This window comes from Puntigrus tetrazona, chromosome 25, assembly GCF_018831695.1.
Source record: "Puntigrus tetrazona isolate hp1 chromosome 25, ASM1883169v1, whole genome shotgun sequence".
NCBI lineage: Eukaryota > Metazoa > Chordata > Actinopteri > Cypriniformes > Cyprinidae > Puntigrus > Puntigrus tetrazona.
The window spans coordinates 14,319,606-14,338,081 of NC_056723.1; the positions used below are offsets into that span (position 1 = coordinate 14,319,606).

At 38.1% G+C, this 18,476-nt stretch overlaps 1 protein-coding gene across 2 annotated transcripts in view; it reads left to right on the forward strand.

The window, feature by feature from the left end:
- The first annotated feature begins 1,057 nt into the window (after positions 1-1,057).
- brsk2a (BR serine/threonine kinase 2a) overlaps positions 1,058-18,476 on the forward strand; it is a 159,643-nt gene continuing 142,224 nt past the window's right edge. The window contains exon 1 of one of the 2 annotated variants that reach the window (XM_043228637.1): positions 1,058-1,419. In XM_043228637.1, the coding sequence (XP_043084572.1) occupies positions 1,326-1,419 (94 nt within the window). In that variant the 5' untranslated portion in view covers positions 1,058-1,325. The remainder of the gene's footprint in view (positions 1,420-18,476) is intronic. The other variant, XM_043228638.1, reaches the window with a different exon arrangement.

The following is an 18,476-nucleotide window of genomic DNA, read 5'->3' on the forward strand; positions in this document are numbered from 1 at the left end:
TTTTAAGTTTTGTTGTTTGTTTATTTTTGTATGCGGTTGTGTTTATTTAACACAGTTCCTCGCTTATTTCGTTCTTAAAATGTTTTACGAAAAATATGCCTGACGTGAATGAAATAAAAACATGCTATATCAACGCAGGCTGCATAAAAATAATCTCGAAGGTTTTACGTTCATTTCGTTGCTGTCTGACTGAGGTTGCGGCGCACAGACGCTCGCGCTGCTTGGCGAGCTTCTCCGTCAATCAACATTAAGCGCTGCGGAGCACGCGCCAAATTACCAACCCTACTACGACGAAGGCGCGTCTCATTAATATGTATTAGAGCTTGCTGACGTCACGTGCCCATCGCCCAATGGCACGGGCTTAGCTTCTTTAGCGGATTTCATCTACATTAACTACTTGCCAAATATAAACCACGACAATTCATAAAAGCTGAGTAAATCAATAAATACATGAAATATTCAAATAAACAAAAACCAACGCAGGACTAAATAGTGAAAAAATACATGTGTGTTTCATAATAAATACGCTCTTTTTGATGGTTTGGTTTGTTGGACAATATTTGGTTTAGATACAAAATCTGGATTCTGAGGGTGCTATATATATATATTGAGAAAATAGCATTTAAAGATGTCCAAATTAAGGACTTAGTGATGATTATTACTAATAAAAATTATGTTTTGATATATGGACGCTAGGAAAATATCCTCATAGATCATGATCTTTACTTAACATCCTCATAAAAGAAAAATCAATAACTTTGACTCATGCAATGTATTGTTGGCTACAAATATGCCCGCGCTACAGAGTGCTACAACTGCAATCATCATCATTTACATTTATTTATTTAACATACAAAATGAATTCCTCGTCTGATTAATGATTCATTAAAAACTTGCCCTCTTTTAGGTTCTTTCAGTTTACCAAAAAAAACGCCTTTTTAATATTAATTCGCTTACGCTGACGTCGCTGGCCGACTATCCAATGGCTCCGCTCCGCTCATGAATATTAATCAGCACGCCTTCGCCGTAGTAGCGTCGGCGGATTCGCAGACCGGCCACTGGCGGACACAAGCTGTGCAGGTCTCCGCAATGCCAGTCGGATCTTAAGCCGCCCGGTTCACCCCGTGACAAGGAAAGGTCAAAAAGAGCCCAGTTCCCGCCCGAACCGCAGACCACCCGTCCGAAACGGGCAGGAGAAAGCAAAGCAGACAGCAGCGTTGAATCGGAGTAAAGCGCGTCCTCCGGTGCAGCGCAGCGCAGCTATAAGAGGATTGCCGTATCCCAAGAACTGCAACGCCGCCTGAAGTGTGTTTAGACGGGGGAAAATGTCATTGTCTGGGAAGGAAAACAACACTACCCCTCATGCCAATTACGTGGGACCGTACCGCTTAGAAAAGACCCTCGGGAAAGGACAGACAGGTTTGTGCTTCCAGTCATTTCAGCTGATTCGCGTACTGCGTTGTAATCTCCACCGGAGAGATGTTGCGCGCGCTGCGCTCTCGGACGCGTGTGTCGGTGACAAAACGGTATCCGCGAGCTTCTCCTTTCCCCTTCTCCTCCCGGTTCAGCTCGGGCGCGTCGCTCGCAAGCGCCGGGTTCCCGCCGAACGCGCGCTCGCGAACTTCTCCGCGCGAGTTTTTGACGCGACGCGTTCGAGCGGAAACGAGGAGAGCCCGAGAGCTTGAACTTTTTTTTTCTCCTCCTTCGGGGTTTCCTTCAGCACGCGGTTCACAGGTGCACGACCCGCGCGCTTTCTCGCGACCGAACCCCCCGAAACGCAGTCGCGCAGCGAACGTCAGATTCGTTGCCCTCCGCAAATTCGGCGTTCGGTATTTATTATTTAATAGCGCGCGTTTAATATCCCACTTTAGTTGCGCTTTGTGAACCGCTAATTCTATATAGTGTTTTTTAAAAATGTTTTTGTGCGGTGTTGTGCGCGAGCAGCGGGTGTTTTGTACATGTGAAGCGAGCATGTGTCGGGGAGGCGCCGGATCTCTGCAAGGAGCAAGTGATGCAACACTTTATTGCCGTTTCGGCCCATCTGCCGTCTCCGAAGATTACAATAGCCGTGATTTTCTCGCGACCTCTTCAGCAGAAGATGCTTTCGGGAAGATGCCCGTGAGGTCTGTTAGGTATGAGCTGAAACCAGGATGATTGGTTGGTTGGGTTTAGAGGTCTGGTCTCTTAATAAACGAGTGGCGGTTTGACCACTGCTCCTAACATTTGTTTTCTGGCTGTGCAGGAAGATCAAAGTTCTCATCCTCTCCCTTTCATGCGTTTATTGGTTTGATTCGGTGATCTTTTCAATTCGTCGACAAGCGTTTAGTCGCTTTAGCAATGGGCCGCATTAGAGACGATTATTAGATTAGAGTTGGTACTAAAAAAAAAAGAAGAAAAAACTTGAGTCTTGCTGGTTGAAGTTGAGGAAATGCATAATTAATACGTCCATGACCAAGGTGACTTTACAAAGCCAAGGCAGTTCTGTGAAAAGATGCAAAAGGTCTAACCCTAAAAACGATGTGCATATTTACAGCACGCTAAAAGACATTGCTTTCAGTCGGTTTTTAAGTGTGCCGCTGTCTTTGGTTTCGCCCAGTTTACCCATTTAAAACAAAGTGAAACGTTATTTGTTTCCTTAGTCTTCATCAGATTCGGACGAATGTAGCATTGCGCCAATGGATGCCCTGCGGCGAATGGGTGCCGTCACAACAAGAGTCCAAACGGCCGATTAAAAAACACAACAGTAATCCGCTCCAGGCCATCAGTTAGGCCACGGCCATGTGCTTTTTACAAAAATAAAATCTGTTAAGATGTTTTAACTTCCATCTAAAATAAAGTCCGAAAAAGTCCATTTCCTTTTGTCTCTAGTAACAAAAATATAACATATTTGTGCAGAGCTGCTTCGGACTTTCTTTGCTCGTAAATGGTATCTGCTTCAGACGATATATATCTATCTGTTTTGGCCGGAAGCAACAGTCACCGAAGAGTTTTTCTTCCAGACACGCAGCTTTCGTCTTCTCAAGACGTTGGCTGATGAACCGGGGTGCTGTGGATTGATCAGCTGTTTAGACTCCGGTTCTGACGGCACCCGTTCACCGCAGAGCATCCGTCACCGGCGAGCAGGCAACGGAGATCTTAACCGGTCTCGGATTTAACCCTTTCTTCAGACAACGAGAGCGACAGTGACTTTGGGAGCTGTCCGAACGTCCTACATCAACTGTAAACCGAACCTACGGGAATCGGCTTGTTCCTCGTAGATCAGATGTCAACTACCGCTTTTCTTTGTGTGAGTCTGCTTAATCAGATCACGGGCACGTTTGAGACGCGTCTAATGCGTCTGACTGGTACCATTACGCCCTCTGATGCTGATCCGGGTGTATCCTCCGGGAGACGACCGGCCAGTGATCGTTGAGGCCGGCTCTGGGTGATATTTATAGCGTAAGGCCCGGGCTGATCCACGCCGCGGTCGTTACGTGATTAGGGCCCGACACAAACACACGTGTTGTTTGTAATTCCTCACGGGAAGCCTCCCGCTCACGCTGTCTTTCACGTGGACTCGGAGGAAGTCGAGTACGGCCGAGTTTCTGAAGTGAGAAGTTGAGGAAAACGGCGGCTTGTTTTAACTGCAGCTTTAATTGCGTAGAGAGTATAATTTCATATCCGCCGCCGCTGCTGCTGTGTATAGGCTGGCGGTGGAAGCGTGTGATTTGCTGTGACGAAGCTCTATTGCAAGTTTTATATTTCCACTTCCCTTCGCTGATCTAATACTGGACGCATGCAGGAGAGTTATAATGCCTCTGAGTATGAATGAATGGAAAACCTGGATGTGCTCAGACTGTTTCAGATTGTTTTATATGTATGTGTGGGTTTTATGTGTGTGTGTGTGTGTGTGTGTGTGTGTATGTATGTATGTATCTCTCTCACACACACACACACACACATACAGATACAGACACATGCATACAGATATACACATACATACAGATACACACACTCACATACACATACATACAGATACACACACACACACACACATACATGCATACACACACACACACACACACACACATACACATACATACACACACACACATACACATACATACACACACACACACACACACATACATACATATACACACACATACACATATATACAGATATACACACATACACACACTTACATATACACACACACACATATACACACACATATATACATACACGCATATATATATAATTAGTATGACACATTTACGTATTTACATATATATTATTTATCTTAATATTAATATAATCTACATGCATGTGTTTGTATTTATCTATACATATACACAACATTATAAACAAACTTATTTTAGATGTTATTAATCGTGATTTATTGGTTTGACATCACTACATTTGTCTAATATAATAGTAATGATTTTGTATATTTTATTTTTAATATATTTTTATTTAAAGCCAAAAATTCTATGCGTAGAATTTCAATCATTCAGGATACTTTAAATATCATATTAAATTAATGGTCAATCTTATTAATAAATTACACATTTTTAAAATGTAATCTCTCATTTTAACAGCACGTTTAATGTTAGTAAAATAAATATTCAAATAAAATGCATGCACTTTTTATTAATTTGCTGATAGTTGGGGCGCAGCAGTTTCTGGCTTTAATGTTGGTATTTTGGATCTTTCTTTGCCGGCGTGATGACGACACGCTCGGTTTTGTCGCCGTTGCTGTAGTTTTGACGGCTTCCACATTAACGAGGCACAATGAGGCAATCAGGGTGTTCGTTCTCCTCATCTCTGAACTCGGAGCTGCTCTGAACTCTTCCGATTCAACAGAGCAACCGTGCTTTCAGCGTGCCGCTTTTGTGCGTTTTCGGGGCAATATAGCATGCTTAATTGTTCGAGGGTTTTTTCGTTTTGACTCCTGACTCAATTATTCAGTACGTGAGCGTAACACTCGAGCCGAGCTATAATACGTTTGGGACTTCTGTGAAGGTTATAAGCGTTTCTTTAGTAATTGACGTTCTCAATCTCCTCGAAGCATCACGAGCCAAAGCCGCTGGTTGTTGTTGTTCATTTCTCTTTTCTCCGTTTTTGACTTTTTTGACTTTCATTTATGTTATTTTTGGCCTCTCGCCACTTTATCCTGCAGACTACACAAAGTTCTTTCAAATTAGAATTTTCTTTCTGAATGTGTTTTTTTAATATTCTTTGGAAATTTTCATTATTTGACCTCGTATTGTTGCATATCCTGGTTTATTCGTGATTTTGAGTTTATACAGTGCATCGAACGGTTGCTTTGCAATAATGCGAGTTTTCCGAAATGTTACGTGTATGTATGCAAATGAGGCGTTGTCTGTTTATGCATGCATTAACGTTGACGTATTGGGTAAAACGGCCCCTCCAAAAACCAGCCCCAAAAAACCCCCCTCGCTGTGTTTTTAAGAATAAAATGTTATGTAAATCAGTCTGAATGATATATGATGAAATCGCTCTGTAAAACAGGTTCAGAGTATGGACTAGATGGGAGTCAAACTGGAACGTTTGTTGTATTTTAGCGTAGATGCTGCCGAAATGCATATCAACATTCACGTTAGTAAAATAGTCCATGTGACATCAGCGGTTCGACCGCAATTTTACGAAGCTGCGAGAGTACTTTTAATCGACGAAAAGCGCCGACCCAACAGCATACGCTGTTTGCGTTCGGCGGATACTCTCTAAAACGCCACTATGGTGTGATGCGGAGGACACAAATTGTTGAATGAAGCGGTTATTTCGTAAGTATTTTCGTAGCTTCGAAAAAATCGTGGTTGTCGCATCGATTGTTTACCGAAGCCTTCATTGTGGCGGGACTCACTGATTGAATAAAATATCTCAATTTGTGTTTCGAAGATGAATGAAGGTTCCACAGATTTGGAAAGACATGAGGGCGAGTAATTAATAGCAGAATCGTCTTTTTATTTGGTGAACTATCCCTTTAAATTGCGGTAGCTATAATGAGCGTAAATTAGCGACCGATGTTACTTTCAAATACAATAGAAAGCAAAGATCAAGGTGAGAGCATTGCATCGTGGGATACGGTATTCCAAACGCTTTGTTCTGGTTAATTACTCCGCAATTTAGCGAATGTCAAAGACCTTCTGCAATGTGCATATAGATTGATTATATATACAGAGCATAGTGCTTGCTGCCAAAATTATACACGGTTGCAGTCCTGAACGTAGAGCATTTCTACACGGCAAGTGAGCAACAACTTCACAAGCTGATCACAAGCTCTCCAAAGTGCCCTTGCGCCTAATGTAGCAAATTTGCAAATGCGTCAAAAGAAATTACAAGCTAATCACAAACCTGTTTCTGACCTGCAGCGAATGAATGAGTGTTTATATGCCCGTGGCATGATTACGTAGAGGTGAAAATTCAGCTCCAAACAGATTTCCCATCACTCGGAGAAGTTACGATGTCCTCACTGATGTTCAACATTTACGCCAACACTTGTGTGTGCAATGGGACTGAATGGAGACCGGAGCTTTTAGGTCCCTGCACAACAAGTATGATAACGATAAAAATACAGTTCTAAAGATCCTTCTCAATATTAAACGGTAGCAACGATAACAACGATAACGTTTGAATCATTTTCAGAATGCTTTTTTTTCCCAGCGGATGAATGATGCAAACATCAACAGCCAATCGGAATCGATCCTATTCTCGCGAGCTCGAGAATTTAAAGCGGCAGGCGCGCGCGATTTAAACGCTCGTTCTCAAAAAGCACCATAAAAATGTCCGTATGGCTCGTGTAGGGCTGCGAAAAAGCATAATTGTCGATTACTCTGTAATATTGTATATCCGATTAAAGAGTTAGTTAGAATTGCGCAGTCCTAGAACCGTGCACTGCTTTCCGAGTCTTCTGTGTTTAGGTGAGGAAAAGAAAAACACAGGCTCTTCGAGGGAGTTTAGAATTTTAGGCGCGCCGTCTCTTTAAAAGTGCCTTTCGCGTGGCGCATTGGGGTTTGCCGGGCAGGTTTTATTGAGCTCCGTTTGCGGCGTAACCCGGCGTATCGGAGGCCGCTGTTTTGTCGTCAGGTTTTTGACAAGTAGAAAAGCCCTGAAATTGTCACGAGCGATGGGGCCGCTACGCTCAATTTTCCTTCGATTCCAGACGCTATCAGAGATTTTTCTGTTGTCTCGGCCTCCCGTCGACCGGTGCGCTGATAGGCATCCGTGCCGTCCCTCCGTTTACACGCGCGATACATTGTCAGGCGAATCCGATAAACAACATAATCAGGCTCGCTGTGTGCCGTTTAACGTGAAATCGTATTATTGTGATTGATTTTTGAAACGCGGCTGCAGTTGGATGCTCAAACACACTTTTGCAGCAGACTCTCTCCGCTGCTGGGACGTGATAAAATAAAATGCTCTGAAACGCATCCACCGCTGTTCGAAAGCTTGCAGTTTCTTTAAGAAATTAATGCTTTTAGTCGACAGGGATACATTAAATTGATCAAAAGTGACCGTGAAGGCATTTTATAATAGTCAAAGAATCCAAAAAATTCAATTTGCGTCTTTTTATATACTATATATTCAAATAGGAATACTATTTGTAATGATATTTCACAATATTACTGATTTCATAGCTTTGAGAAGATTAAGGGACTTCCCAAACCTGTTGAATAGCAGCTGCAATTTATTTAATTAAACGTTTAAATGAAATCCGTTTAAGGATCCGTTTAATGAAAAATGCGTAGACCTCAATAAAATAAACCATAACTCATAAATACCAACAACTTATCCATTTGTTTTTAACGTTTTGTCCTATACAAATGAACAAAGCGGCAATTTTGTTCCGCAAAAATGTAAATCTGTGGTTTGAAGAGCGAAAATGATTTTTGTTCAGTTTTCGAATTCGCGTTTCAATTGTTGGAGAACAGGAAGCCGTTGCTTTGTAACTTCCTCGTCCGCTGATTTGCATCTGCGTATTTAATTTTAAGCAGGATTTAGGATTTCTGACAGCTGCTCTTTTTGCGGCCTGGAGAGTTATTTTGTGAGGATTTGAACCAGACGTTTAAGATTGGGTTAATCGCAAGCTTCGTGACAACATGCCCCAATGAGCTGTTACAATGGAGCATGCTATTACGGACGTCTTGGTAGAACAGTTACGAAACATAACAATTCATAAAACGCTACAAAAATGCTAAATATAATAGTCACGAAACATCAAATGTGGTTGAGGCCAACCGATACCAGAACATAGATACAATTATAAAATGTCCGACAACTTGCAAAGGGAAACATAGTTGAAACTTTCAGTGAAAATGACTCGAAACCCGCCTTTTAAATAAATCAATAACAAATCGAAGAAACGCTTCGTAAAATAAGTAAAATCTCAATTTGAACGCATTGTGTTGTTAAATAATAGTCTTGTTGCGCACGATGGGTGGAGCTTATTCTCTTATTCTTATTTGCTTTTCAGTGACGTCGCCAAGACCTAATTTTTAGCCCCTCCCCCCCAAAAAACTCTTTCGTATCGGCCTCGCTCTAAAATAAATCGCACTGTATTACAATTTTGTTGTACACGTGTTGCTGTAGGTTTGATATGCAAAGAGAAAACTTGCATACTGCGTACTCGGTACAGCAGGAGGCTTTTCTGAACACAGCCTATGGGAAATGGTCGGAGATGATGATGATGATGATGATGAGTATCGGAAAATTGAGCAGAGGGAAGGAAAATGGATGAAGAGCGATTGAATTGAACACGAGCGTAGGTTTATCTGCAGCAGTCGCTCGAACAACATCCACACCGACGACTAGCTCGGATCGCCGGTGACATCACCACCCCTCGCTAATGTGCGACGCCGGTTGCCATGGCAACGGCACACTCGCGCGTCTTATTTTCCTCTAGCGTGTGTTTTTTTTTTTTTTTTTCCCGCAGTCCAGAATCACCCTTAACAGAGCGATTCACTGAGGTTTTTAATAATTTCATACATGGCGATTAAATCTGGCCGGCCGCTAATGGGATTCTCTCAGTAGGGTGCGCGGACCTCTCCCACATAATAACATTCAATTACTACAAGCTCTCTCTGGCGCTTTCCCCTCCAGCTCGCTCCGCTCCATCACCGTCCTCACACTTCAGGAACCGGGTTTTAGGGCGCTTGCAGGTTTCTGGGTGCTTTTAAATGTGGGTTGTTGTTTTTTTTTCGAAAACGGAATCGGCGTTGAATCGCCGTTCTCCAGACAAATAGCATTTAAACTGTTCGCACTGTATCTGAAACTAAATGTTTAGCCCCCCCCCCCAAACCTCTGACCTCTGAAGGTACTTCAATCCAATCCATTCTTAATGGGTAAAATTTTAAAAATTTTTTTCTCTCTTTAAGTATTGTATTACTGTAAAATACGTCTCCAGAAGTATGTTATGGACACCACAAAAATAAAAGATAAAGAAATATTACTCTTTGCACATATCTGCAGCATGCCAGGGTGTTTTTGTTCATTTATTTATTTATTTGTGTAGTTTAATACAGTCTTTCCTACTTTTTTTGAGATTTGTAATACAGTAAGTGTTATTAATTGCATTATGGCAATGTCAAATAATCTTTGATATAATAAATAAAAATGTAAAAAAAAATATATATATATAATTTATTTATTTTTTTAATTTTTAAGAAAGTCACAATATCACAAATATATATAATATCTTTGATATAATGAATAAAATGAAAAAAAAAAAAAAAAAAAAAAATATATATATATATATATATATATATATATATATATATATATATATATATATATATATATATATATATATATATATATATATATATATATATATATATATTTATTTTTTTATTTTTAAGAAAGTGTCACAATATCACAAATAATGTAACCACCAAATTACCTAAAACACAGAAGAAATTATCCTTTGAAGCTTCGTTACAGTAATGCATCTGGGTCTTTTAATAAATAGAGTGCAATAAATGCCACATTGTTTTATATTATACTATATTATTTTTTCATAATAAGGTCATGAAAACCTTTTCCTATTACGGTAATGAGGAATCGGGTCGGGGGACTTAACCGTCATAATGTCACAATACAACAAATGTTAGCTGATTCTAAATAAAAGCTGGATTTTCTTTAGATTTTTGGGGTAAAATGTTACCCACAGATGTTGTTGACGAGCTTTGTTCGTCCAGCGATTAACAAATGTTGCTCTGTATTGACAACAACATGACAGAAAACAAGAAAGCTGGTGTTTAAATGTGTGCAGGGCGATGAGCTTCTGTCTTGTAATGTGCATGATGAGGCTTTACTGGCTATTAGACGGGCGGCCTCATTAAATGAGAAAACACACACACACACACACACACACACACACACACAATCCAGTGACTCATCCTCTTCAAACCCCACAGCATCCAGACCATAAAACATATCCAACAGTTTAAATGTTTACTTTGAGTCTTTGTGTAAAAAGGGCCATTTAGGGCCAAAATTGGCTTCACAAAGAACATCTAATGGTGGTTTTTATGGAAATGCAGTAATTGCACGAGAAAGCGGCTCTCTCTCAGTTCAGTATTTTGATATAAATTACATAGAAGTTTGGAAAATAGAGATTGCAGTCATTTTACACCATTTAGGTTGCATTTGTTGAAAGACTAAACAGCGGTGAACCGAGGCACTGCATCTTTCGTAGCATTACGAAAAGATTAATGGCGTACAGTTACAGACGGTCGGATTCAGAAATTGTGATTGCGTGCAATGCAGGCCTCTAAAAAGCACTTTAAACAAGATGCATATATTAGGATTAATTAGCAATTGACATTTTCATATTAATATTTCAGAACAAATCCTTAAATGACTTTCCTTTAGTAGTTATAAATTATTTATATTAATAATTTTGGTCTTTTTTTATGATTTAAATTTAGCTTTTTATAATCCTAGTACTTCAGTTTAAACAATTATTTCAATTAATTGAGTACATTTATCTCTACACACACTCATGCGTTTATTCATTTATCTTTTCCCTTTTTTTTGTATGCATGTTCTTGGTTCTGTGCCTTTTTACTAAGCACGGCGTCAAGATTCGACCTTCTTTCTCGCTCAGACCGCAGAGCCGAACACATCAAGCGCTTGAAAGCAGCCGAGCGCTATTAAGAGTCCTTGACCCCTCGACCCTCGGTCAAACGGCGCTCTGTAAGTCACTGACTCATCCCGCACGAGTTTTTTCCTCTGGTTTTCATCCCGGTCCTCCGCTGGTTTTACGGTCAGGACCTCTGCCGTACAAACCACCGGCGGTGAATATTCATCCATAAATCACAGGACAAATGTCACCTTCACGATGGTCTTAATGGACTGTGAACGGCGCTGAACTTTACTTTCCCTCACGTACTAAAAAAACTTGTAAATGCATTGGTATCATGGGAACTTTGGGCTATTTTTGGTGTTCGTTGCATCAAGAGCGCTTGCGTTTTTTGAGTTTGCGCGCACGCATTTAAAAAAACGACTATTTTGGCGACGTCGCTAAATTGAACTCGATACCAAAGCCTCGACGGCTACATCCGACGACGGAAAGCGGCGAAAGGACTGGGGGAATGCAAAGCGTCCAGCCGTTTCCGCACACTCATTAATACCGTCTCTGCGGACGGCTGAGATTTATTGCGAAGGGCTGGGAGTTTTAATCGACTGGCGGCGTCCTCGGAGCTAATCACCTTCAGTCTCGTAACACTCGAAACCCGCCGGAAAAGCCAAGAGCTGCGACAAAAACCAAGAGAAGAAGAAACACTTATCGAGCATGAGGCTTCCTATGGTATGTTTGACAAAAAAAAAGCATTTAAGGCTTTCTGGTTCTAAGTTTTAAATTCAAAGCGCTGTTTATTTTCGAAATTTTATGGCAGTTATATCTTGGCCCCGCCCACACTCTAATCTCATTGGTCCAGTTTCTTGCCCTAGAAAACTACAAATTAAAGATCACACCCGATTGGCTGTTGTTTTGCGGCTTTGCACAGAATTTATCTTTAGCTGAAAAGTCACAAATAGATTGTTTTGCAGTTACCATTACGTTTCCCACCTTTTATTGTGTACGCTTACTGTTGGTAACTAAAACTAAAACCATCAACTTTTTTTTTTTTTTTTTTTTTTTTGAAATACTAAAATAACAAGAATAAACCAAAACGAATAAATAAAATGAAAAATATTGCGTAGATGTTAAAAAAACTAAAAAAAGGAAAATATTACTACTAATGACTTCAAATAACATAAAAAAGTGAAAAAAGAAAATGTGATATTAAAATCCAATTTTAAATATGAAGAAATACTACAACAGTACATGCTAGCAGTAGATACTAAAATGACATTTAGAACAATAATTTAATTTATAATATTTAATTTAATATATTTTAAGATTTTATATAGTTTATTGTTTAAAATACTAAAATAATTAATATTAAATAAAAATTAAGTAAAGCTAATAAATACAGTGTAGATGTTAAGAAACTAAAAATAGAACATTCTATGAAAACAGAAAATACTAAAATATTATCCTATTTAAAATATTATCATTGAAGTTACTAAAATGACACTCATTTAATATCACTTTTTTTCATTTAATTTGAGTTCCGTTAACAAACTAAGCCATCTAAATAAGCGGCTAAGATCACTAGCTTCATCAAAGTGAACTTCAAGAACAAACCTCCAACTCTTTCCAAACAGGTTTCCCAACAATCCTCACATTGGCTGGTCGCAACGAAAGTCCCGCCCCTGAACTCACGCCATTGGTCGAGCCACTGTTGCCATGTCATGTTTTGCTAACAAGCAGAGTTTGCTTCTGTAGCATCAGATCCAGGAAAATACACGTCCGAATGGCTTGCTAATTTTTTTTTTTAATGAATAGCATAATAATTTAGGAATCTTTTACGTTACGACTGAAAGCAGGAAACGAGCCTCTGCCGAGCGCGACGCTAACGAGCCTCACCTCCTGTTTTCCGTCTTCGTCGAGTTTTGTGCTTATGTCACCGCAGAAATATCGAGAGGCAGCAATGCAAAAATTCTCTTTGAAATGGAGACTTAAGGCCTGATTCCTCTCCAGCCCGAGGGCTCGTATCCTCACATGCTCCGTCAGAGCTAAGCGCATCAATCCCGTTTGCTCGTAGTTATCTTGAGGGGAGCCGAGCGGCTTCAAAGCTCAGTTCCTTCGCCTCCTAATAAAGGAAGAGACGGATGCTTCTCCAGTCATTACTCAGCACCGCTCTCGCTTTCCTGCTGATCTGAGACCGCGGTCAAAGAGCGAATGAAGCTCTGAGGTGAAAACAGACGCCGTTCGGGGGAAAACAGATACATCGCCGTCATCTCTAGTGTGTTTTAGTAGCAGGAACTCGGTCCGACTTCATGACGAGGTGAATGTCATGCGGAGCGACTTCCCCAAAACTGCATGAATTGCTTTACTACCACTACTACTGCTAATAATCAGTGGTTTATTTTGTTACACGAGCTGATATTTTTCGTGTCAATTCAACTGAATCGTGAAAGTGGTATAAAGTATATGACACCAGTATGAACACAAGAGGTCAGGGCAGATTTCACACTTAGCTTTTTGGGAATATTGTAGTCGTTTCTGTACTGTACTGTACTGCTGTTTGTTTTAGGAGTAGCCCAGTGTTGCTAGCATATATTTAATAAATACATGAGTTCATTATTTTAATATTATTTAATATCATTATTTTATTTAATGATTTTTTTATTAAAATTAATATTTATTAATATTATATTTTTATTATCTATAATAAAAATAATTACAGCAACAGCAACAACAACAATAATAATAATAATAATAATAATAATAATAATAATAATATTATTATTATTATTATTATTATTATTATAGTAGTAGTAGTAGTAGTAGTAGTAGTAGTTTATAAAACAAGAACAACAATGCTAATAATAAATATTATTATTGTTATTACTACAAATGCAATAAAATTATAATTACATTAAACAAAGATTTGTATTCATGAACTTAATAATAATAATAATAATAATAATAATAATAATAATAATAATATACAAATATTTATTTTAAATATTTTGTATTGTTGTAATTTTATTTATACAATAACAATAACGCTAATAATACATATTATTATTATTATTATTATTATTATTATTATTATTATTATTATTATTATTATTATATCATATTAATATTATATATTAATAAAAATAAAAACAATAACATTTATAAAAACAATATATTAAAATATATCAAATTAATCTACTAAATATAATTATTTTTAATATAGCTCTAATTTTGTCATTTGTTTTGTATTTATCTAATCAATCAGTTAGCCAGCACTCTTAGCCTGGCTGCTTCCTCTCTCATGGTATCAGAGGCTGGTCTGTTTCTGTAAATCCCGAAGCGGTCCTAATGTACTGATGCTGGAGGTTCTTCTGTACGTTCTCCCTCCGGCTGGCGACGGTTTCTATGGCGACTGCTGTGCAAGCGTGCTCGTCTCTCGAGGTGCGTGTCGCTCGTTCGAGACTCTGTTTTACACGCTGTATTACCACCAGAGTGACCCGCAGAAATCACCCCTGGACGCCGGAGACAGCCTCACACGCTGTACTTCTGATTCACGCGGTAAACAACTGGCAACCGCGCATTTACTAATACTGCTTTACAGATGCACCAACTCGAAAACTTCTATTTTTAACCTGTTCTTTGTGATTGGCCGATACATGTCAGGGTTTCTACGGTCTGACCGTCAGTAGAGTCTCTGGAGCGAGTTTGTGCCGCTGCAGACTCCCAGCGTTTGTTAAACCACATTTCTACACAGCCTTTGATGTGCGAGTCTCTGAATTACTCGCTTTCTCTGGAGGAGAGAGAGGAAACGAGAGCAAACGACATATAGAGAGTGAAACCTCCATGACTGTCTTCCTCCTTCCTCGCTATCTTTAGAGCAGACACCTGCCGCTTTCACCTGCTTTTACTCTAAATACAGACTTGTTACACTACAGCAGCTCTGTCTCGACATTATTAACACCCAGCTGCATTCAGACGATCCTGATGTGTGTGTCACACGAGCTCATTTGCATATCACCGCCCACATGTGCGTATCATCACCTATAAAGATGAGCATGATTTCATGAAAAATACAATTTTTTCATTTTTTATTTTTTTTTTTTTGGGGAGATTCTCAAAGGAGATTTTCCCTTAATTTAGCATAAATTAAAATACTAACATGATGCATTAATGCTTAAAGAAATATTATTTACATATAGATTACTATTTTTTAAATATTGCCATTATATGAATAAACACATTACTTTATTGTATTTATTTATAATATTAACAAAGTATTATTTAAAAATAATTACAACAAAATAATATTATTAAATTACTTTTAAATAAACAAATTATTATTATTAGCATTTAGTATTATTATTACTTATTTGTATTATTTAATTTGTTTATTTTTAAGTAATTTAATAATAATATTATTGTTATATTTAACAGCAAAATAATTGTATGTAGTAATATTATTGTCATCATAATTATGTTTACTTTTTATTTATTTTATTATTAACAATAGTTATTGATATGAATAGAATATTTTATTTTTGTTTATTTCAAAGTAATTTATCAGTATTTGTTATTGTACAACAATATTTGCTAGTAACATTATAAATAAATACAATAAAATGTTAATTTGTATAATGATGATAAAAATAAACAAAAATAATAATAATAATAATTGTAAATTATAATAAATTATAAAATATAAAAAATAAGAAATTATAAGAAATTATCATTTATTTAAAAATGTATCAGCATTATTTTGTTATGCTTATTTTGTAATTTGTATTGTCGTTTAATTTTTAAAACAGTTTATTAATATTCTGTTATATTTTATTTTAGAATAATAGTTGATGTTTTTGTCGTTGTCATTTATTTAGTTTATTTCTTATTTCTTTTCAACGTTATACATTCGGGCTGAATGTTTTACCGATACGTTATTGACAGGTTTAATGAAATTTTGATATCAGAGCATTTCTTAGAAAGAGATTTCGTAGGGGAAAAAAACCCAGCAGAAGTGAGGAATATCCAAGTGCTAGCTACAAAAGCGCCTACAGCTTTACAGTGTCGTATGTCACAGCAAACCAGGCAGATACTAAACCGCAATGAGATGCGGTTCAAGAGAAAGACGGAGCGAGAGAGACATCAAACGCGGACGGAGGACAGGGACAGGACAGAGAGGTAGAAGTGAGGACAGGGAGAGAGAGAGAGAGGAGGAAAAAGATGAGAGGGAACAAAGATTGTGGATGAGAGGATTAAACCCTGCCTCCGTTAGTAATGGACGAGCCTGTTGGTCGTGCAGCAGCAGATGGCTGGCCTGTGCTCTCTGGAGGTTATGTAACCAGACAAACCCTCTCATCCCGCACTAAAATCTCTCTCGCTCTCTCTTTCTTGCCCCGCTGAGCCGCATGCGAGCGCAAACCCCCTCCGCACGCCATGTGCAACATTTTAAGCTGAACTGCCAAATCAGCATTTGCTCAGCAAAACCCTGCGCTTCATGTAAAGAAATAGAAGGATTTCTTGACCTATTAATGACGGGGCGAAACTCTCGAAACCTGTCAGTCGTATGGGATCGTATTGACTCATAAAATGCAGCTTTGATCGTTTGTGAGCTTTTAGGTAGTTAAGCTGATTTAAATCGTGCATGCGTTGAGTACAGCGTCGACAATAATAGGAACTGTGAAGTAAAAAGAAAATACAGTAAAAAGGTTACGCAATAAAAGTAACGTCAAAATGAGAACACATGGATTTATTTGTTAAAAGCTGGCCGCAAATTAAGAAAATAAGAATAACGTTTATTAAAAGTAATAAAAGTATTCAAAAAATAAAAAAATAACCTACAATAATTAAAAAAAAAAAAAAAAATAAAAATATATATATAAATATTTAATATATATGTATATTATAAAAATATGTGTATATATATATATAAATATATATATATATATATATATATATATATATATATATATATATATATATATATATATATTTTTTTTTTTTTTTTTTAGTGCAGTGCAGATTGTTTCAAAGCAGTTTAACCATATTACACGAAAAAATTGTGTGTTGAAATACAGTGTTTTGTCCTCTAGCCAAAGGAAACCAACGGTTTAAATCTAGGCTGCAACAAAGACTAGATTTGTAGGTATACAGTAAGTCGTAGATAGATGGTTATTTTGAATTACTTCAGTGAGCAAAGGTCAGAGGTCGATCTAGATGAGCACCTGCACTTTTAGATGTTCTCCAATCATGATTAAACATGACTAATTACAGTTTGCGTAAGTGCTTTCGTATTCATTTAATCACACATCACCATTATTGGTGCAGCTTGAGGAAGTGGACCGTGTGAGGTGAAATATATCCTGGATTTAAAAAAGGGCGAATTAGTAACTTGATTTCAGCACACCGATCTTTCAGCCATGTATGAAAACGAAATCCAGCGGATAAATAAACTAGCTTATATCAACTGAGATATAAAAAAACGAATAACGTAGTTTTTGCACGATGCTTCATCCGCACCACTAGGTGTCAGTATAAGAAAAAGCTGGTACGAAAAAAGAGACATGCTCAAACTCCATAAATGTACCTATTCATGCAATTCACCAAGGTTTCCAGCTGAAGTGAACGCTAGTAGCAGTAAAACACCAACAAACTTTATTCCTTTTACACAAATTACGATTACAGAAGCAGATTATCGATTAATGAAAGCTTATTTTACCGCAGTTCCTCGGGCCAAAACCTATACGGTGACCTTCAAAACACTTTTAGCATTGGGTATAATTTGTAAACTAATGCAGTTTGATGTGACGCGTAGCTCAGCTTGCTCAGCAGCGCACCCGGTACAGCATCGATCATGATACGAAACGCTTTGTTACGAGTCCCGAAAATCACGGAAGTCAAAATAAAAGAGCTCGAAGACCTTTAGAAGCAAGATAAGCTGATGTTTTCCTTAACGTTTGCATTTTGTCTCTTGTTTGTGCCTAACGCTGTCAGTTCGAATTAAAGTTGGGTTTATCTTATTTCAAAAAGCAACAGAGCGGTGACATTTTAGGGTCACTTCCTGGACGCAACAACTAATACACGCAACAACTAAGATAGGACGGCTCACTGGACATTTCACTTTGAAAGTGTTGCGAAATCTGAAAGACGCAACGTAATGTTGTTTCGCCGAAATGTTGCCATCTAGGCTTTTTTTCTAATGAGCCTGGACTGCTGAACGCTAAACACATCTTTAAACCTTGGTCAAAGTAGTCCACTTAGTAGTGTTTTATGTCGGAAGTTGCATACATTGGCTAGCTGTTAAATAAGTGATCGTGGACGTTTTTGTTTACATAATATATGAATGTGTAGCGTGTATATTTATTATGTACACATAAATACAAACGAAAAATGTACGTTTATAAAA